Source organism: Ursus arctos, unplaced genomic scaffold (genome assembly GCF_023065955.2).
Source record: "Ursus arctos isolate Adak ecotype North America unplaced genomic scaffold, UrsArc2.0 scaffold_4, whole genome shotgun sequence".
NCBI classification, from domain to species: domain Eukaryota; kingdom Metazoa; phylum Chordata; class Mammalia; order Carnivora; family Ursidae; genus Ursus; species Ursus arctos.
This window is the reverse complement of record NW_026623056.1, coordinates 92,719,376-92,741,837: the sequence shown is the minus strand read 5'-3', so window position 1 is coordinate 92,741,837 and position 22,462 is coordinate 92,719,376. Positions and strand designations below refer to the sequence as shown.

Below are 22,462 nucleotides of genomic sequence, written 5' to 3'. Positions count from 1 at the left end.
AATGCCATCGCGCTGGGGCTCCCCGCACCAGCGTCCCGGCGGCCTCAACTCCCAGCCTCTGAGGATGCGGCTTCTTTGCTCCATCAACTACACACTCACTCCTCAGCTTCTCTAGACTGAGACTCAGGAGCGCCGAACTCTAAGCCCTGACTGCCCAACATCAGCTGAATGACTGGCCAGCTGCCCCAACCACACCTGGAAAACCGGGAAGTTCACTAAGCTGACACACAAATCCCTCTGCAGCCACTTCAATCAATTACATTATTCTTTCTGGTTTCAGCTAATAAAATTACTTTATTAATTACAGATTTTAAGATAGCATTTCAAGCATACACTTGAGATGACTTAAACATCTTTTCCCTTAGAATTTCTATCCCTTTCCAGGGCTCTGAAATAGCAATTATACTGCCAGCCAGGGTTTCTTCTCTTCAATCGGCTGATTTTATCAAACACATGAGAAAAACGCTGAATTCTGAGTCTTATCTCCAGCACTCAACCCCGAAGCTGGGCTGAGAGTGGCGACGTTCGCAGCATTTGTGCACTTCGTCTCCCCCGGGGCCCCAGAGCAGCCCTCTCTCGCGCACAGAACACAGGCAGGAACTGTACATCACGGACCTCCAGGCTTTCAATCTGCCCAGGAGGCAACTGACGTAAACTAGAGAAAATGCTGTGTGAGAAACTGTTTCAGAGTCTGCATCTCAATTTATGCCACTGGATGAAAACTCCTACTCCCTCTGAATTGTCATTAAACACAATTACAAAACTAGATATATGTTCTAAACATCCCCTGCACATAGAAGTACATTACGTTAATCTAATTAAATGAAAGAAACACAAAGATCAATAACAGGTATTAAGGGTAACAAGCTGGGAACCTCCCCATTTGGTTTTCAGGAGAAAGTGAAAAACAGAGCTGATGCTGATGGGCTGACAGGATCTACATTTTTCATTCTATACATTTCCGTGCACTTCACGTGAACTTCACGTTAACCCCACATGCGACAGACCCTCTCCTACCCCACAGGTGACGTGTCTGAAACCCCAAGAAACGTTCACGATCAATTACATGTAGAACTCGGCCAGGTCCTTCCCGACGAGCCTAGCAGAGCGGGTCCTCCCGATGCTGGTGTGCATCTCGATGGCAGCGTGGGACAGGTCCTGCGGGACAGGAGACAGCCGCGTCAGCCCGACCCCCTACACTTACCCGGCGCTGAGGCGAAAGACCTCGCTGTTAACACAGCGCTGTTTACTTCGCATCCATGTGTGCAGTGAGTTTTTACGTAGTGTGTGATTTACACAAAGTCATGGACTTGTACGTAAATTAGGAAGCCTAATAATAATTTAAACACGAACTCGGGAAGCGGAGAACATTTAACTTCTCAAAGTACTTTCTGTATGTGGGCAACATTTTTGCTATTTTTCTCACTTTTTGGATAACAGGGACAAACAAGTGCCCAGGTTCCCCGTGACTCTGGAGTGTAGCCGGCCCGCCCAGCTCCTGCCCGCACGTGTGCTGCGCTTCCCACGGGGTCTCCGAATCGCAATCTTTTAAAAATCAAGCACAGTAACTCTGTTCAAGCCTAAAGCGTTTTTTTTGGTACACAGAAAACCATTCATTATCCTTCCTTATAATTTATTTTTTTTCTTCCTTATAACTTCTATTCTATTGAATGAGCAATACCCCTTTGAACAAAATTATAAATATCCAAAGATGCTTTTATGCCTAATTCTGGCATCAGGGATACTAATGACCGTTCCACGAACAACTACAATCCCAGGTGTCATCTGCAGCTCCCTAGGGCACCACAAAGAAACATAAAAGGCCAGTAAGAAGGAGGTCCCGAACACCATCCCATTCCCTATCCCAAGGCCATGTAGCAGCTAAGTCTTCCAGAGACTGTTTTCTGCCAGGGGTAGACAGGTACCATTTGTAATACTTACTAAGTAATGCTTTTCAAAAGCTTCTACTGATGACAGTGCTTCCTTGAGTTTCTTGTAAGGACTCTGAGCTGTGTTGGCTTAAACAAAAAGAAACAAGAGTCCTTATTCATCCTCAGTATGTCCGGTCATGAGTTCACATCCACCCTCCAACGCCGCAGCTTCGGGCGTTCACCTGCCGCCTGGGGAAATCACAAACAGCCATGCACCTGGAACTGCACCACCACCTCTGTGCTTGTCCAATTAGAAGAGCCATGAGAGACTCTAAGCCCCGTGTGTAATATTTCACTCTTGATGGAGACAAGAGTTCTCAACTCTATCACTACCACAACGGTCGCCGTCTCAAGCTGGAGCCCGGCAGTGGGAACATCACATATCCCACAGATGGTCCGGACCGCAGCAAGGCTTTGGCTAAATCTCACTCCTATCGCTCAGTTTACACCTGCAAGAATCAGTAAGGCTCCCTCCAAAGGGCTCTATGACCTATGAGCAACTTATTGAGTAAGAGGATTTGTCCGTCCATGTTGCTCAGAAACTAGATGCCCTGTAATTCAGAGGGAGCCTGGTGCACCTTAACTCCGCACAGGCTGCAGAAAGTCATGATCAGCCCGTGTAAGCCTGTGAGAGACTCAAACATTTTTAAAAATCCTTCCAATTTCTTAGACTATTTCTAACGTTTCTTTACATTAGTAAAAGGTAAATAAAATATCTTACATATCAATCTGGCCAGCTAACAAGGAGCATAACATGGTTAGAACTTGAATTCAATGTGCCAAGATGCCACGTACATACTCATTACCCTCCACTGTGCCACTTGCACAGACATAGATCAAAAAGTACCTGTTTCAGGTCGCTCAGCCCCCAAACCTGCCAGAAGATCCACTATCCTGTTGAGGTCCTCTGAGTGAGGTCCTTTTTCTGACACAAGTCCACACAGATAGCCCAAGGACTTTAGCTGTTGAGATAAACCACAATTTCAAGTAATATGCAACAGCAGTCAGCGGAGAATTTATGAATTTGAATACAAAAATTAAAATCCAACTAAATTCTAGAAGAAACTTAGCTTTCCTATCCAAATAATTCTTACCTGCATGCAGAAACACACCTTCCGCGCGGTAATTCTGAGTGACTCTGAGGTTGGCGACGCTGGCAGTTCTCAGCTTACCCCACTCACCTACCCGCATGGTCCCCAGCTCAAGGCCTCCCCTCAGTCTGCAGCCAGCGACCTGACACCAGCAGGCCACCTTGCCACACACAGGGTGACTGTCCGTCACTAAGGCAGAAGCCACTTTCACTTCTACGCGACACTTCCCTCTTCACCCTTCTTTGTACCTCCTCCCTCCACCCCCCCAATTCCTGACAGAGAACATCTTAGGCACTAACAGGACAAGCCCTTGGCCTCTGCTGAAGAGTGACACTGGCAGGGAACCATTTTGTGCATCACTACTACCAGACACACCCTGAAGTGCCTAGAACCGTGGGTGTGATGACTAAGAGAACCACACTTCCCCAAACAGCTTCCTCTGTCCACCCACCCGCCCCAGAGGCACAGCCCGGAACAACACCCACGCCAGCACTCGTTACCTTTTCAGTGGCATAGCTCCATAACCCCACAGTGTGGGCGATGTTGGAGTCGATCTGTGCCCGGTCACAACACCCTTCTATCCTCTGCAGCACCTCCAGGCAGCTCAGGAACACCCAGCAGTCCAGAGCACCGGGCGGGACAGACACCTGGGGGGCACGAGCGCGGGCTGGAGACAGAGCCCAGGGAGGGCGCCCAGTCCCCGTGCTCTAGTGCGCCCCCTCAAGCACTGACCCAACCTAGGGCTGCCTTCACAGAGCTCGCCTCCGGGGAGCCGAGGGGTGATCCACGTCCAAACTCACTTCTTGGTTTTATGTTTCCGATGATGATGAGAGCCTTGGGAGGGACGTGACTTGCAAGAACATATTCTGAAAAGCTCATTAAGAAAAGGTTGCTACAGAAAGGCTATCACCACTTCCTCTAGGCTGGAGAGCACACATTACAAGGGCAGAAGCCGGCACCTCCAGTGAGTGGTGAGCCCTGGGCCCCGTTCCAGAAAGACCATGCTCAGTACGTCACATCTGAGCATTAAGTAGGTACCAAATGATACTCAGGAATTACTTCATGTGTTCATTTTTTTAGGTGTGATTGTGTTTGTAAAAAAGAGCTGCTGTGGCTTGGATATACACTCTGAACTATTACCCACAAATAAAACATGATGTCTAAGATTTGCCTAAAAATAACCCAGGGGACCGTGGACAGGGACCCAGACAAAGAAGAGAATGGTCACACGCGGGTTGGTAGCTGCCGTAGCTGGGGATGGTGGGCCCAGGAGTTCCTCACGTTATCGTCTCTATGGCTCTGTCTCTGAGCCTTTCCATTACAAAACTAATAAAGTAAATGCTGTATTATCGCAAACAGAAAAAGCATCTACTGTATATGACCGATCCTAAGACGCACTTTTTCCCACGTTTCAGCATCTCTGCAATAGGGATGTGTCTCACCATCAACGACATCTTAACACTTGGAGTTGGCGGGCCCGACTCTTCTCCTGGTGGCACTAATACCATGAGGGATCTCACAGGTGGTGCCCAGTTTGGTGAGATCTGCTAACTGGTATTGTTCAAAAACAAGAACTTCAGAGGTGACTGTACATTGCTTGACAAGGGGAGCTGCCTAATGCTGACAAAAAAAAGACTCCTTCGACACACCCTGAGCACAAATACAAGGACCTAGAACCAACTGGAAGGAACCAGAGTGCCTAGGTTCCCAAAAAGCTAAATTGCCCAGTCTCTGCAAAATGAGACAAACGACTTCGATCCTTTCAGAAGAAAAATGGGCACAGAAACTACTTACACCATGAGACACTCCTCTGGCCCAGACAACGGACCACACGCCAGGGGTGCAGACAAGAGCTGGCTGGCAGGACGCAGCCTGGGGAGCCTGGACAGGGCACATCCCTCCCTCTCCAGTCACACCAGGGCGGGCTCTAAGTCGGCTGAGCCAGCCTCAAGGGTCCTCCTAGCTCCCAGGTACCGCCCATTCTGGGTTCCGTCACCTCACAAGACACTACCATCACAGGCACCCGTTCTGTGGAAACTTCTGCCGAACGTGCCACCTCTCCTCAGGCACATGCTGGTTCTCTGCCACTGAGAATAAAGGAAACGCACCAAGGCTATACACAGGCTTCTGACTCAGAGGAACCCAGAGAGAGAACAGGAACACCCAGCAGTCAGAGCAGGGAGCTGCTGCAGGACGGAGCTCCAGGAGTGGCTGCGGTGGGGGAGCACTCAGAGGCGCCGCAGGGGGAGCACAAGGAGTAGCACAAGGAGTGAACACTGAGAAGAGCCTTGGGGGGAGCACTGAGAAGTGCTACAGGGGGAGCACGAAGAGGGGCCATGTGGCAGTGGACACTGAGAAGGGCCACCGTGCAGGGGGGGGGACACTGGGAAGGACTGCAGGGGGAGCACAGGGAGGGGCCATGGTGGGGGGAGCACTAAGAGGAGCCGGGGAGGGAAGCACTGGGAAGGACTGCAGGGGGAGCACGGGGAGGGGCCAGGTGCAGGCTGGTGGGTTTCTGGGATCTGAGTGCGTGTGGGTCACTCTCCCAGAGGAGGGGGGAGCGACAGCAGCCGGGAACCTGAGAGCAAGACACAGGAGGGCGCATTCGTCCACGCGCAGGCTCTAGAGAGCCACACGCCATGAAAAAGGTCTTCCTCTGTGGAAAGACTGTGGACTAGATACTTCCTTGGTAACTTTGTTTTCTGCAAAGAGCAAGTACCACCTTGGTGAGTTTGGAAAAACGGCACGTGGAAAGCAGCAGCGCCAGGCGGCAGCTTTGCTAAGGGTGGAAAAGCACCCCGGCCGCGGACCGACTTCCAAGCTGGAGGTGGCAGGACAGGACAGAGGGGTGCCCGCCGACTGGAGGTCCTCCCGGGACTGCTCGTTCGGTCCTGCCCCGGGGCCCCCAGCACCCCCGCGCTGACCGCTCCCTGGCCACAGCTCCGGCTTCTCCCAGGCCCGCTCGGGAATGCCTGCGCCCTAACTGGCTCCGCTCAGAAACGGCTGCAGCTCCCTACACTTGCCATCACACGCCGTTTAAGCTTTTGCCAAAAGACATCGGCCTAGGAACTGGCACCGCACCCCGATCTGGTGCTTCCCGGGGCACGGGCCGCTTGCACTGCTGCTCACTGGTGTGGGCACGGCCCCCCAACAAAGCCCAGCGGAACACCCCCCAGGCCCAGCACCCCTCTACACACGCCAGCGCCCGACCGAGCGGGGCTCCACGGCGGCACAATGTCAGAAGTGGCTGATCTAGGGCTCTCAGAAATGCTTAAAGCATCACTGGAGTCCTACTTCTCTCATCGCTTTAAAAAAAGCTTATAAACACATGGTGAGACACGTGCGGGGCCCAAATGCTTACCCCAGAGCCCCGTGAAGTTTCACAACTGTGACCACCACTCAGATCAAGAACAGGTCACCTTCGTGATGTTGGAAGGTTCCCTCGAGCCCCTTTTCCCAGTCAAAACCCACCCCCAAAAGTGACCCCTTTCTGCCCTCAGTCACGGGCAGCTGAACCTCCCACAAACCGAATCACAGGCCACGAGCTCCTCCGTGCGTGGCTTCTCTGTCGAACCAGCCGTGTGATCCAACCTCGCAGGGCCTGTCAGCAGCGAGTTCTTCGCCGCTGGGTCCTGTGCCTTTCTACGGATGTGCTTCAATCTAGTTATCCATCCCTGTCCGCAGGCGTTTGGGTCATTTCCAGGGTTTGGCTACTACGGATACAACTATCTGCAATACCGCCCCCCTCTCTGGGGGAGGAAGCCTTCTCCGACTCATTAGACCCCCAACCCCCTGTGCGCCGATCTACACAGGAGGACAAAGGAGGGCAGTCTGCTGTGCATGCAGATCACAAGGATCGTACCCGTGTACGTGATGGACATCCGCGTTATGTCGTTTCCAGCAATTCTGAGTAAGGCGGCCACGAGCACTTCTGCACTCGTCTCTTGGTACACGCACAGTGAGTCTGTGTGGGTGCCCAGGGCGGGACGGCTGGGCCATGGGGCACGTGTACGTGTGGCACCCGTTCCCACCCCCTCAGCCACGAACGGGCTCATTCCCCACCCGCTCGCAGATGCCGGCCAAGCCGGCCGTCGCAGACGTCCTGGGGCTGTGTACTGGCCTCTGCAGACTTAGTCTGCACTTCCCGAGGATGAAAGACATTAAGCACCTTTCCATGTGCTTTTTGGCCATTTGGATAGCTTCTGCCCACTTTTCTACCGATCTGTCAGTCTCTTCATTGATTTGCAGAAGCTCTTCACATACGCTGGGGAAGAGCCCTTCCCCCCTACATATCCTGCAGGTGCTCCTCCGCGCTGTGGCTCGAGTCTTCACTCAGCTCTAGTCTTCACTCACGCAATGCTACCTGCCGACGAAGAGAAGTTCCGATTTTTGCGTAGTCCAGTCCGTCACTGTCTTCCTTTACGGCCAGTGCCTTTTAGTCCTGTGTCAGAACTACCTCCTAACCTCCAGGTCGTGGAGAGAGTTTCCCATATTTTCTTCTAGAAGCTTCTTTGTCTTACCCTTCATGTTTGGATCAAAACTCTACCTGAATCGTGTCTGGTATGAGATTGAGATTTATTTTTACATATAGACATTCAGTAGACTCACTGAATAAGTTGTTCTTGAATCCTTTTATTTAAAATGTACCCCAACTGCCCTAGTTCAGAATGCTGTCCTCCCCAGTGAATTATGACCTTGGCCCCTGGCTCTTCCCCCGCCTCCATCTGCCCTCCGCCCCACCAGGTCCCACACCTCTCATGGCACCCCACTTCAAACCCAACAACGACTCCTTACCAGACCTCGGAACAAAACCCAGGCTCAGGATGCCATACAAACACTTCCACAATCTCGTCAAAATCCAGCTCCTGATAGCTATGTAGACTTACTAGCAAGCCCTGCCCCACCCCAAGTTCCAGCAAGACTGAGCTCCTTCACAGCTCCTTCACGAAAACTTTCTCTGCCTTAAACATGCTCTCACATTTGCCACCACAAGCCACATCTACCTGGCATATTCTCATGCAACCTACTCATTCCATTAAAACGTAAACTCCCCAGGACGGGGTCTGGTCTATCTTGCTCTCTGCTGAAAATGCAGTCCCTAGAATAAATGCTTGCTTGGTACAACAAGGGGCTCCAGGAATATCTGTTGAATGAAAGACACTTTTAAAACTTAGCTCATACAAAACCACCTCTAGAAGCCTTCCCTAGCGCAGAGTAGGCGCCACGAAAATGCTCACTGAACTGAAGCGCCCATGCAGAAATGGGACCTCTGCATCCTTGATACTCCTCCTGTACCCGAACGTTCTTCTCTGACCACCTGGCAACACTGCCCCCGTTCCCACGGCCAGCTCAGTGCACTCGACTATGGCTTTCCCGAACCACGAGGAACCTGCTTCTTCCTCAACCGTGTGCCGTGTCCCCACCCCATGTTTACCACAGCGCCCTGCCGGCAACCCACCGGCTCCCGAACGACACTCACCAGCCCTCCCCTTCTCTCCTCCTGAGAGCACCGACCCTCACCGGTTCTTCCTCAGCAACACATCCAGCACTGACCTGTCCTCCTGTCCATTCCTACTCCTCTTCTTCGTCAGGTCCTCACGGCTCCGGGTCACACAACAACCCCTCCCCCAAGTCTACCGAGGAGCCCCACAGAGCTCCTGGAACACAGCAGGCACTTAGGCACCCTAAGCTACACTCCTCAGTGACGTCTCGGCTTCCGTCCTCTGCTGAGCCCAAACCTCGGAACACAGATCCAAGTGGCCAGCCAGGAAGGCACACCTTCCTGTCTCATCCAGTTTCACCTGGAAGCTTCTACCACATGCAGTGCCTGCTCACAAACTGGGGGACCGGCCGTCTCTCGACCAGGTGGCTCTTCTGGGATCCTGGTCCTTCCTGGCCTACCCCATCTGGAAGCATAATCAGAACTGAAGCCGACAAGAGACAAATCAGTACTGAGGGGGACACATCTTTTAAAAATTCATTTGGGAAGTCATCATGACAAATATATAATGGCCTTCTAGAAAATATCTTCCTTATATTTTCACTTACAGTTTGGTAAAGATTAAAATATATGCACATTATTACTTTTTTTCTTATCAAAAATGCAGAGAAATAGGCACTGCTGGTGTAAATGAAAAATGGGAAGATCTTTCTGGAAGGCAACTCGAAAATGTATACTAGAAGCTTTAAAAACACGTGTGTCCTTGAGCTAGCAAGTCTATGTGTATGAGTACACCACATATAGACGGACAGATGAGAATACACACTGATGCAGCTGCAACTAATTCTGAGCAATCCAAATGTTCAAAACAGGACTAACTGAAAGAACGCACTTCCTCCGGACAGAAAGGCCACAGACCAAAAAGGACGCCTCCTGCTGGTAGAATAAGCATCTTACCTTCCAAATTCATGGAGACAATATATTCAATGTTTGGTAAATAGAGGGAATTTTTTTTTTTTTTAATGTTGTAAAAAAAAAAAAAACCTTCGTGAAAGAGTCACTTGAGTTCGCGCAGAGGTGGAACGCAAAGTTCACTCTGTGGGTGTCACGCCTCGGTCCCTAGCGGCTGCACAGGGCAGGTACAATTTCCTCTTTTACACGTTTTCAATCAGAGCAGCTGGCCCACAACTCTTCCCTGGCATCCCTGGCCCGGGACTCCAGGTCCCACTACAGAGGTGGGGCATGTTCCCATGGCATCTGCCACCACGTGGCCTCCTACCGACAAAGATACTTTAACTCAACGGACAAATCAACCAGAAGGTTACCAGGATATGTTTTACAAACCACAAAAGCAAACACACATAGCATTTTCTGCTAAAGAAATGTCACAATTAGAAATGCAAGAACGGGCTGTAATACTTAGGCTTCGGGCTTAAAAGGATTAACAAAAGAAGCTAAACCCTATAAGAACTACACACAGACCCGGCCTCCAAGCTGGCTGAGCCCCTGGCCTCTTCATCTACACAGCTTAGCCCTCAGCCCGGGAAGGCACCACGCCTAGCCCCCTTGGGCCTGTGTCAGAAGCCACAGCTCCACACTGGCCTCTGGCCACTGATAAAAATGTGAAAAACACCCCACCAAAAAGCGAGCCCGGACACCAGGAAATGAGTCTCTTTTTTAGAGTAGAATTAAATGTACAGAAAATGTAAATAATTTAGGATCTTTTGAATTTTGAATGTTTCCACAAAAATTTAAAAGAAACTCTAAGAATATACTTTTCCAGGTAACTGCCAACTGAAAAATTTACTCAAGATAAAACAACGCTCCCCCCAGAAGCCAAACTCCAGAAAGAACCTGAAATGAGAAAGCTGAGAGAATAATTTTGTGCTTGAAGTACCACGTAGCCTCTACAGTCTTACGACAATGCTGACAAGCACGTTCACACGGACTCGCTGTCCTTGGAAAGAAATATTCGAGAAGACGTTCACAAGGAAGGTCATGCTAAGACCTGACTGGCACGAAGGGCTGAGACACGGCAGGCAGCGTGATAAGCTCAGCTCCCTGGACACGCTCGGCACCCGCACGCCGGCTGCTGTTTGAATCCATCTCATGGATGGAAAAGCGGGGCTTAAAGAGGCAAGTAAACGAGTCACGATCCCTGGCGGGGAGGCCTGGGGTGGGGTCTGAGCACAGACCTTCTGGCTCCAAAGCCCAACCTCCATGCTGGATTGTCTCCCTAAAACCTGACCCTCTCAAAGGACATCTGATGACCAGATTAGAGTCAAACTGCTGGGACAGCAGACAGGACAGAAAGCAGCTCCCAGCAGAGGGCCGCAAGGGGACAGCATTCACGTCGGTGCCGACCACACGTGAGAGCAAGGGTTCTGCGAGGACTGTGCAGGCTCACTCGTGGGACGAAGGAGGTCGACAGCTCGTGCCCTAGGCAGGTCAACGGGCACAGCACACTTCCGGGGCCCAGCTATTGTCCACGGCACTCACGTGGTAGGGATGCCGAGGGATGGCACGGTCACAGAGCACGCCCCCACCGTGTGCAGCGTGAGGAGACCAGGCAACAAGAAGTTGGGAGAAAGAGAAAGCAAGCAGTGACCCTGAATTCAGCTCTGGTCAACTCCTCTCAGGCAGCACACAGCAAAACCGGAAAGGTGCAAAGTACAATCAACATGCTTCGTAGTGGGGGCAGTCCCCCTCGAGGAACAGTCGAGAGGACAATGACCAGCTCACTCAGGAAAGAACAGAACCAGGGGAAAGAATCCTGCAACGGATGTGAAGTGCAGCCCACAACACAAAGCACGGGAAAAGCCCTCGGTGAACTTCCGCACCAGAGGCCGAGAGCCTAGAGGATCGAGCTACATCACGCAGACACGCTGACCTGGAGCCAGGAGCATTTCCAGGTAAGAGCCCTACCACCGGCTCCTTGCATGCTTCTCTTTCCAGCCACAAAGGCAGTAGCTGACCCGTTTCCACAAACTCCTACGATGGCCAGAGGTAGCAGGGAACTCGAGAGAGAAGCCAAGGCAGGAGAATCTGCTGTGTGCTGCTGTGCCACGAAGGAGCGGGACACCATGAGTGTCCCCACGTGGCCCGCCAGCACGGTCTGGGTGGGCCGGAGTGACAAGGGGTCCATGCTAGGACGAGGATGCCTGTCCTCCCCAGTGCTCCCCCACCTCCCCAGCAGGCCTTGCAGAGCCGGGAAGCTGTATGTAACGCATCCGCGGGCTCCCTCGCCCTCCAGCTTCCAGAATGCTTGGAAGAGCTGACAGGAGGTGGTGGCAGGTGCCCAGCTGGTCCCCTGCAGGGTCAGCAGCCCCTCACCAGGAGGGCCCAGCCCCTCATAGTGGCAGCAGCCACACCGGCAGTGTTTCCTCTCCTCTCTGCAGGTTGGCTACCATACTATGACTAGTCAACTTCGTGGGGCAAGAGAAAGAATTTCAGACAGATTCTTAAATCCTTCAGTTTGTGACGGGCAGGGCCCAGCACCAAGGGACTGGCTCTGCACCACCCTCCACGGCTGCCCACCCGTGCCTGAGCTGCACGACAGCTCTTCCTGATGGACCCGCCCAGGCTGATCCCAGTTTGAAGGTGCTGAGTGTGAACCGCCTGGACTCTACCACACACCCTATTTCTCCCCGAATCCCCTAAGATGATAAAATCTCTAAATCAGGTAAAATGTCTAGGCACACATGAACACAGACAGCCCTGTCCTTGCAGCCCCCACTCTCGCAGCCAGATCGGAGTAGCCAAAGCAGATCGCCCAAGTCTACGTGGTGGGACGGGGCCACAAGAACATCCTTCCGAGGTGGAAAATGGTTATTTCCCTCAGTTGCTTGATTAGGTATCTAGGCAAGAAAAATAATTTGATACAAATTCTTACATTCATGAGTCTGTGGCTCAGCTAGGCTTGGCATCTCTCTTTTAGAAATAAACTAAAATAAATGCTCTACGTTTGGGTAAAAAAAAAAAAGTGTATCTCTTAAGATTATTTCAAACTAAGTGTTGAGCGTATTCTTTGGTATCCTAGGACACAGAGGATGAAAGTTACTCTATTATGAAAGACTGGCTCCACCAGGGTTCGGCCAACGCAGTATAATTATACCCAAGGACGTTTTATGACTGTGCCCCTTGGGCGCACTGGCAGGGGCACGACAGAGAACTCGAGTCTGGCATGGAGTCTGACCCTATGACTGGTTATTGCTGGGTAAGTCACCTCTCCACTTCCAGGCCTGCTTTCCTCTTTTGTAAAATGGAGTCAGATCGCTCACCTCGTTCCTAACCAGGGAATGGGGTGCAGTGAGGTGGGGATGTCTGCGAACCCTCTGAGGTGCTATGTAACCCTGTGTATGAGCGTATGTGCCCCTTTCTGGGCAGAGAGGTCACTGAAACAAAAAAGGGGAGACCCCCCAACCCGCCCAGACTGGACAGTCATTAACATTCCTTTACTTCACTAAAACGTGTACGATTCTGTGAGCAGGGAGAGTGCAGGAGCCCCGGGGGGAGTCGAGCCTTACAGGCCAACATTCCACTACCGAGCACAGTATACAGCCTCGCTCACGGGTTTCATTCACACACACACGTGCACCCACGTGCCCGTCATGTACCTTCCCGAAACTTCATGCTACTAATTCCTGTGTGTCACGTTGTTACCCTGTGTTCACATGCAAAACAAAGAGGCGGCTCTGAAATCAAGTGCAGGTCTGCCTACAAAGCCTGGCGCCGTGTGTGTGTGTGCGTGTGATGTGTGCATGCGTGTGATGTGTGCGTGCGTGTACACGCGCGGTAGGTGAGCGATCTTCCCCAGGGAATAAAGCCGAAGTTCTCTCAAACACTTACACAAAGAAACAGATCTAAGAGTCTTGCTCTGGGCCAACATGAACTCCCCCGTGGTGAGAGCAGAAATGACACTTCTGAACAATTCATTAATCGACGTAGAGTACCTAAACAAATAATACGCTAAAAATGCAGGACATTCAGGAAAGGAGATCTCTCTCCTACAGCACAAACAGTTCAATGCCTGGGACTCGAGGTTCAGAGTTTTGCGTGTGAACAATGAAGAAACGGGCAAATGGGGAAAGCGGGAGACTCACTTCCAAGAGCTTCAGCTCCTGCACACAGCTGTGCAGCAGCTCTAGGGCGCGCTGAGCCACCTCCCACGGCCTCTGCAGGAAGAGGAGCAAGGTGCACTGGCGAGAAAACAGGTAACTGCGCAGATCTAACAGGGTGGCTTCTTGCCTCTGTATCAATTCGCGCTTCTCCATATCTATGGGCTTTCGGAGGATCAATCCATTCCAGCTCTTCACCGGCTGGCAGAAAAAAGTCAGCCAGTTGGCACCATCTAAACAAACACACATCATGAAATGCGCTGACTACAGATTACTTCACCCTATTGAGATTCTGGCTCGGGGCTGTGAGGCCGCAGGTGCCGACGGCCGGCTTAACAACCAGTTACTCCCTGACCACGGGCCCACCCCCTTCACGTGGGCATGGAACCAGGCTAGTGATGTGGGGACAGGGCCGTTCCCACCAGTATTCCCGCTCAGTACATGGTAACTGCTGAACCACAGGACCCAGGCCACAACGCACACCGATGGACCATGCCCAGAGGGTCATGAACAGGTCGGGATGCAATTGGAGACTGCCAGGCTAGGGGTCAGGGAGGCCACAGTCTCCATGCTCAGTCAGCTCCGAGGGAAGGCACAAGGCCCAGGCTGGAACGTACCGTGCCTGGGTGCCAGAGAGCAGCCCGTTCACATGACCGCGCTGGTCTTTCTGTCTCCCTTACCCTTTTCCTTCCTTACTGAAGCCTCGCACCTATCTCTAACTCAACCATGTCAGCTACCTGAATCATGCTCCTGGAGAAAAGGACAATAGGCACGAGGAAGTAGTAGTAGCGGGAAGCAGAAGGGAAACATTGCTGCTTGTCAAAAATTTCCAGCAAGGCTCCCCAATTCTAGCTTATAGCCCCACACTCAAACATGGCCTTAAAGTAAGCATAAGAGCCCACGATAACTAGTCATTCAACCCATATGGCAAAAATTGAATCTATTTTTCTTATCCCAAAAGAGAGCTGTCATACCATTTCGTGCTGCATTCCCAGCAGGAAGCGACTCAGTATCGGCACACTGATGTCACCGAACATCTCAGGTGCCAACTACAACTAACAGCACCCTTTACTGATTGGCACTTATACTCAGAGCTGCTCCAGTGCACACTCAGGGAGGTACCCGCCCCAGCCCTTGGAGCACCTACACCAGCAGGCCCCTCTGTCAGGCCCCCTGCCCAGCCCTCTCCTGGCTTCCTCTCACATTTCACTCAGGACTCTGTCAATGCCACCTCCTCAGAGAGCCTCCCAGACCACACTTTCTGGGGTCAGCCAGCACCTACCCTCACACTCTGCCCCTTCACCCGCAACCCTTTCTGTGGCCTGCACTCATTACAACTACGTGACTTGAAGGTTTTTTTTCTTCTACACCTGTTTCCCCTTCATGTGAACTCCATGAAGGAAGGGGTTTTGTTTTGTTACCTCCTATATCAGAACACAGCACCTGGTACACATGGGACTCTCAGTAAGCATCCATTAAATGAATGAACAAATCAACGACCTTATCATTCAGCTGCAAAATGTGGTTCACGCTTACTTGTGGGTTCTAATTTGTCTCAGATTTTAAAACTGAGAGAACAAAGAAATTATGCGAAACATGATGTAAGAAACACGTAAGATATCTAAATATGTACCATATGGAGATATAAAATATAATTTTACCTCTTCTCAAATTTTTAAAATTTAATTAGTAAATACTTTGCTCTGGTTATGTTTACATCTGTGTCTTAGCAAAGTAAGAGATCCGAATCTGAACTTCCTAAATTTGGTCTGGAGAGAGAACCAATCGGTGCCATTCGTCTTCATTTCTAGAACGAAGTCGGTGCCCAAGCTGACTGTCCCAGCACCTCATCTTCCTACAGGTTTTCTAACAGACACTAGAGTTCCTTGAAATCACTTCTTTCTTCAGACACCGTATCAGGGTTCTCTCAAAAAGAACACCCAACAAAGATGTCTGTTACCTCACTGTGCGTGGTGGTCAGAATGGAAACAACCCAAATGTCCAACACCAAGGAGTGGCTGGATTAACCCTAATGAATCCACGCTGTGAAGCATAATGCAGCTACCAACAAAAATACCTTAAAACCTGAACAACAAACTACAGACAAATGTCTACGTAATATGATGCCATTTCTACCAAATAAGTATCAACCAAAACACAGTGAGAACGACTATGAACTTTTTTCTCTGTACATGGTTTCACTGTGCTAATTTCGTCCTTCTAAAAAATTCAAGACTTTAAAACTTTAAAAGAGAGATGAACACCCATGACAGTGCTGCCATTTAGAACTCTGCAGTGAGAGCTCAGATGTTACCAAGACGGCTTGTCAGCAGTGCGAGATTCCCACGCTTATGCTAGCAAAGAGGCACGGAAGCAGAAGCCTAACTAGAAGCCGTAAGTAGTAGTGACTCTTTATATCTGAAACACACCCTCTTCATAAATGCTTTTTTTGCTTAAGATGCTTCTAACAGTGAAAGCGACTAGTTCTGAATTCTCATATCATCTCCTATCAGAACTATAAGATATACCCTATATCGTCTGCACAAAACAATAAAAGGTGATTTAATCATTAGGCAAGTAAATAATAGCAGCTTCCAGACTACTGAAGAGTGGGGAAAACTCTACTAAGAAAATAATTTGCTTCTGTAAGTGCACTACTCACCCCCAGCGCCAAAGTTGACAACATACTGAGAAAACAGGGCGTCCAGTTCATCGTACTGTACCAGGGCATCTTCAAACTGCTGCAGCATCTCGAATACAAAGGCCAGCTCTTCCTAGTTACCCAGACAGAAGTTTTTAGAAAGGAAAATGTCAATCAACTCTTTGAAACAATGTGCTGCTGTTAAAGAGGACGACAGAGAAAAGCAGGCGGCATTACAAGTAACGCTTCTATTACACTAAGTAAACATCAGTGTCATGACCAGAAGGTGTTAACACTTACAAATGCACAGAGGCCAGAAGGAAGTAGGAAAAGGTCACCATGAGCCCTAGAACTGTCCACGGCCCCTCAGCAGCAGGGACACGACCGCACACCCTCTATCTTTGGTATTGCCCTTGCCTTCCCAGACACAAGCTTTTTAATTGGCGTTCTAAATGGAAGAGCTGAACCTTCTCCATTTACTAACCTAACCAACTACTCATATCTGTAAGCGCTCATGGATATGAACTGTATTCCATGGGTTAAAACCCAGTTCTGTCATTATTTTGTTGTACAAACTGTTCCAGCTTTGGCCATTAGGAGGCTCCTTTAGGTGGTGCTAACATTGTTTTGATGGACCTCCATCTTTTGGGGGGATACTTCCTTACTTTCTGGTAAGTTTTATTCCTGGTCGATTTGTGTTTTCCCTACCCCAGCCCTGGACTCAACCACATCTAGAAGGAGCCCTGGTACTTATTATTAAGAATGGAGTTTAGGGGGGGCGCCTGGGTGGCACAGCAGTTAAGCGCCTGCCTTCGGCTCAGGGCGTGATCCCGGCGTTCTGGGATCGAGCCCCACATCGGGCTCTTCCACTGGGAGCCTGTTTCTTCCTCTCCCACTCCCCCTGCTTGTGTTCCCTCTCTCGCTGGCTGTCTCTCTCTCTGTCAAATAAATAAATAAAATCTTTAAAAAAAAAAAAAAAAGAATGGAGTTTAGGGGCGCCTGGGTGGCTCAGTCTGTGAAGCATCTGCCTTCGGCTCAGGTCATGATCTCGGGGTCCTGGGATCGAGTCCCACATCGGGCTCCCCACTCAGCAGGGAGTCTGTTTCTCCCTCTCCCTCCATCCCTGCCCCGCCCCCAGCTCCTGCTCTCTCTCAAATAAATAGAATTTAAAAAATGGAGTTTAGAAACCAAGCTCTTGGCACTAAGTGTGCTTATGTTACTGAGAAGTCACTTTTTTCTAGGCCCAGTCGGAGGACAGAGCAAGGAAATACATGCACGTGTATAATCGTCAACGCATGCATCTCCAGCTCTGACCCATCCATGGCTTCATACTCATGTCTCAGGTTCCAATCCCACACCACTGGGTTCACTTGGATCACCCCCTCCTTGCTTGTAGTCTTAGAAACTAAGTTTAATAAGCTTGAAAGGTGAAGTGTAACGGGTCAATCCTACAGTGAGTTGTGGACGGGTGCAATTCCCCTATGCACACCCCGTCACTCCAACACCACTAAGACGTAAACAGCGGAGTTAGAGATCAGTATCAAAACTTCTAGTAAGAATTGGTCTTTCCAAGTGCATTATTTCTTCAGTAATTTACACACACGTGCAATTTAAATACGAAAATTAGGTTTTTACAGTCAAACTATGGTGAACAAGAATTAGGAAACCTAAGGGAAACATTCCTGTCACTCTGCAGTATTAGAAAGGTCCCCTAGAAGCTAGCTCAAGACTGTCCTTTACTGGAGCCCAAGGCTACACATTAATACCAGGGGAAGTAAATGTCCCCGGGAGGTCCTAATCTACTCGCAGTGTCGTGCAGGTGGTAGGCATCCCTGTCCTCGGGATCGTCACCACGGCTAGCGCTCCCCTGCCTCAGTCACTTCCACGGTAGATGCCCCGGAAGGCCCGACAGTGTTAACAAAACCCAGATTACTCTGAGGTTGAGGCCCTTTCATAAAAGGCCAGACGCAGAGCACCTCTGATCCGCTCGAGGACCCCAGAGATGGAAACGTCTGTTAGGTACTATGTACTGCCTCTTGGGTTTTATAAAACTATGCCAGTAACAATTACCTCCAAAAACCTGCCTTATTTACAAAGACAGGAAGAGAAAAGGGAAGCTGTCTAGTTCTACCCTTCACCACGTACCTGGACCATGAAATAGTCACAGAAGCTCCAGCCTGGCTCAGTCCTCTTCTCCCTCAAGGTCCTCATGTCGTCCTCAAACTTGCCTAGGTTTTTGGTAAAAGACATAAGCAGCGATGTCCTGAGTTTGGTCAGGAAGGCATTCCAGGATTCCTGAGTTCGAGAAGAGTCTTTCAGGGGGTCGGAGAGCACGACACACCTACAGAGACATGAATGGACTGTCTGGAAAATTCCGAGCACAGCACGTGGCCCAACTGCTACTATTTCCCTGCAGTGCCAACTGCTGTCCTCCCCCACTTCCTTCCTTCCTTCACTGGTCACAGGCATCAGGCAGGCGGTGAGACACCAACTGGCTTAGCACCCCACGAGCCACGTTGCTGCTGAATGACGGGCAGCGGGGAGGGATGGAAGACGAGTCCGTCTCAGACCCGGCCTCCAGGGCTCCCAGTAAGGTAAGGTGATCATGTCACCATCAGTCCCCAAACTGCATTCATGCGGCCCTCTTCAAGCACCTCTGGTTCCCGGCAGCTGACAGGACAGAACTCAGGGTTACCGGCACAGCTCAGGAAGCTCGTTATGGCACAGACCCAACCTCGCTGTCCGGCTCTGCTCAGACTGTTCCTAGCTGAGCCCACTCAACTTTTCGGGCTCTCCTCTCCTCGTCTAGCACATTCCTATTCACCCCTCCACACCCGGCTCGGCTGACACACGTCCTCATGGAACTTGGCCCCCGCTGCTCTGTCTTCTGGGCCCCACTGTGACCACACTCCTGCCACGGCCACACTGCAATCACTTCCTCTCTGTAGATCTCTCTCCCCCCAGACCCGAGACCGTGAGCTCCACAAGAGCGGGGTTCATAATTAATTCATAAATAAAACTTAAAGAACACGGCTTAACATGTAGATATGATACAATTTCACTACAAAAAGAGGGCAGCTGGCTGGCTCAGTCATCAGAGCACCCAACTCTTGATCTCGGGGTTGTGAGTTTGAGCCCCATGTTGGGCATGGAGGCTACTTAAAAAAGAGGGGGGAAAAAAAACTATCCGTGGTGTGGAAATATCAAAGGTATAAAATTACAAGTTTCCAAAGGATTTGGAAAAGGCAACACGTCCATCTAACAGACTGGAAAAGCTAGATTTCTTTATCCTTAATAATAATAATTCACAAAGAAATTGATTAAATATGGACTCAGAAATACATTTAAAATCCTGGTGCTGTGAACGTCAATATTTCCCCTCAGGAAATATGTCGCCTTAATTACTATCAAGTAGCAAAATGGACAGATTGTAAGTCTCTGTGCCCCGTCACACCCTTTGGAGGAAGGGCTAAATCTCTGGAGTCATAAATCAGACAAAAAGCGTGAAGTCGCCTACGGTCTAGACGATCCGCCAGGTAAATAATCAGCACCAAGGAGATTTCAAAATCGGTACCCGGCTTAATTCCAGACATTCCACCCCACGGTGCTGTTTCTGCCCCTGAAAACAAAGGGATCCCACCATTTCACTCCTAGAGCCCCGAAGGACTAACGTGCATTTCTTCACTACAGGAGCTTCTAGAATCTATCAGTTCAGCCATTTATCCTGAAGCCGTTCTCAAGGGTTGTGAACCACCGGCATTTATTCCTGACGAGACGCAGAATTCTCCCCTGAAGCTAGACAGGTGGAAGGAGAGGAAACGGTCACAAACACCAACTGTGCCCCGTGACCTGGTGCTTACCAAGCAGACCACACAGTCATGAAGCTCTCTAACCCTTATCATGCCCTTCAACTTTCCCTGTTTCTAGACCTTCTTTCTATAACAAAAAAGAACTATGCTTCAGAAATTCGCATTAAGCTTGGACGGTTCACTCAGAAGGGAGAGCCCAAAACAGCTGCTGGGACTGGGGAGCACCCAGTGTGGAGAAGGGCCCCCCAGAGTGCACCGGCAGCCCAGCACCCAGGGCAGCCACTCGCAGGGGCCCAGCCCCCACCAGTCACAGGGCCACCACTCACAGAGGCAGCTCACGGGTCAGCCCTCTGCCAGCAATACTCACCAAAAGCCTGAAAACTGCACAAAACCTTTGGCCAAGCAATTTTCCTTTTAGGGGTGTATCCTAAGGAAGTAATAAAGGATGTACACAACATCCAAGCTCAAAGGGCATCCACAATGCTGTTCACTCCGAGCAGGGATGTGTCCGTGCAGCACAGGGCCGCGCAAACAACTAGCATAGCACCCCTAGGGCGTGTCACACACTCACAATAATGGCAGAGAAATACGTTCATTGCTCGTGGGAACATTTTTTTTTTTTTAAAGATTTTTTATTTATTTATGTGACAGAGAGACAGCCAGCAGGAGAGGGAACACAGCAGGGGAGTGGGAGAGGAAGAAGCAGGCTCCCAGCGGAGGAGCCCGATGTGGGACTCGATCCCGGAACGCCGGGAACACGCCCTGAGCCGAAGGCAGCCGCTTAACGACTGCGCTACCCAGGCGCCCCACTCGTGGGAACATTTTTACAACGTATTAAGCACAAAATGCGAATACAAAACATTATGCGTGGTGTACTGTGTGCCTGTGTGTGCATAAAGAGAAAAAGTTTGAAAAATACATACCAAATACTAAGAGTTAAGATCTATTTTCATTTTGCTTATTACCTTCTTCTAATAACCCTACCATGAACATGCATTTTATAATCACGAATTACGTACAAGATTAAAGTTAAAGAAAATGGGAAGCCACTCCAGGGCCAAGCGCACTAACGTTTCCAAAGGCGAGAAATCACACCGGTTAATAAAACAATTACCAACAGAGATGTTATCAAATTCGTATGTATGAAAATCTGACCCAGCTCTTTACTTTAAAAAATAAAGTACAGATTTATTAAAAGTAGCTTGCAAATTAATAAAAATCAAAATGCTGGAAGGCATGTTTATATACTGAGATGAAATGTTAAAAATTTTAGTAAGTTAGATTTTATGTATAAAGAATGAGTCATTAAAAACAAGTTGGGTTTCAGTGGACTCGGCAGGAACACACTCTAAGCAATCAGATAAGATGATAACGTACACTTAAAAGGAATCAACAGGAACTCTGAAAAAAATCCTGTAATTTGAACATGTCACAGGTTTAGACTGATATGATCCATTCGTCCCAATTCATGTACTCAACAGAATCCCAAAGCAACGAGACCAAGAGGCTGTCTGGTCTGGCCGTCAGTCAGCGCCCCCCAGCCCCTGCGACCCCACGCTGCCCACTGCCCCCACCCCCACCGTGGAGCACCAGAACCGTCTCCCTAAAACGCTCCCCGCAGCCTGCTCCTCCTCCTTCCAGAACAAGTGTGCCGGTATAACCGAATAACACAGGGGAAGGACACTCGGTTATGGGGCATCTGGTTGAAATGCTAAGTTGATTCCTTTGGGATAACTAATTTATGAATAAGAGGCCTTAGGAAAAAGTCCCTCAAGTCCAGATGGCATGGAATTTCTCTAAGATAAACTATAAGCTCAACAATCTAATATTTATTCCAAACTATAAAGCAAGTTTGAACATTACTTTGTGTCCAGAACTGTGTGGAACATGAAAAGGAAGCCCACGAAGGACTGGCAAACTTACTGGGTGGCCTGACACAGGATGCGGTCACAGCGTCGGTGGGTCCTCCTGGCCACACACCCAGGGTTCCGCCCGTGCTCTTCCCTGAGCTCCTAGGTGCCCTTCGCGTGGCAGCCTCGCCCCCTGCTCCCGTCTCTTGTCGCACTCTGAGCACAGCCACCAGGGTGCCACAGGTGCAGTGACATGCGTGTGAAGCCATGCCCCATCTCTCCGTGAGACCACACCGGACCAGAGCAGGGACCAGGCTCAGCACTGCACCCCAGGCCCTAGGGGAGTTAAAGCACTGACCTACAACCTATAAACTAAGCCCCCAGGCACCAGGAAAAGTGCTGGCCTGCACGGCTAGGCCTGGCGCCACCGAAACGGGAAGTGAGCTCCCCCCGAAGACAGAACAGGGCCCGACAGAGAGAAACAAGGGGGAAAGTAAGTCCATGCAATAGTGTTGTAACCACCAAAGTTCTGGGGTTCCCTGTTAGAGATTCTGAAGATTAAGTCAGCATTTCAGAACTTTGG

The 22,462-nt window shown here is 50.1% G+C and overlaps 1 protein-coding gene across 9 annotated transcripts in view; it reads right to left on the bottom strand.

Moving 5' to 3' along the window:
• The window catches only part of TRAPPC10 (trafficking protein particle complex subunit 10), an 84,057-nt gene that overhangs the window by 25,700 nt on the left and 35,895 nt on the right, over positions 1-22,462 (bottom strand). For 7 of the 9 annotated variants that reach the window (XM_026495348.4, XM_026495326.4, XM_026495382.4 and 4 more), the window contains 7 exons: positions 18,366-18,561; positions 16,242-16,353; positions 13,565-13,812; positions 3,523-3,669; positions 2,779-2,893; positions 1,942-2,018; positions 1,067-1,158 (listed from right to left, as the gene is read on the bottom strand). In XM_026495348.4, coding sequence (XP_026351133.1) covers positions 1,067-1,158; positions 1,942-2,018; positions 2,779-2,893; positions 3,523-3,669; positions 13,565-13,812; positions 16,242-16,353; positions 18,366-18,561 — 987 coding nt within the window. The other 2 variants (XM_044387283.3, XM_048215099.2) reach the window with 2 other exon arrangements.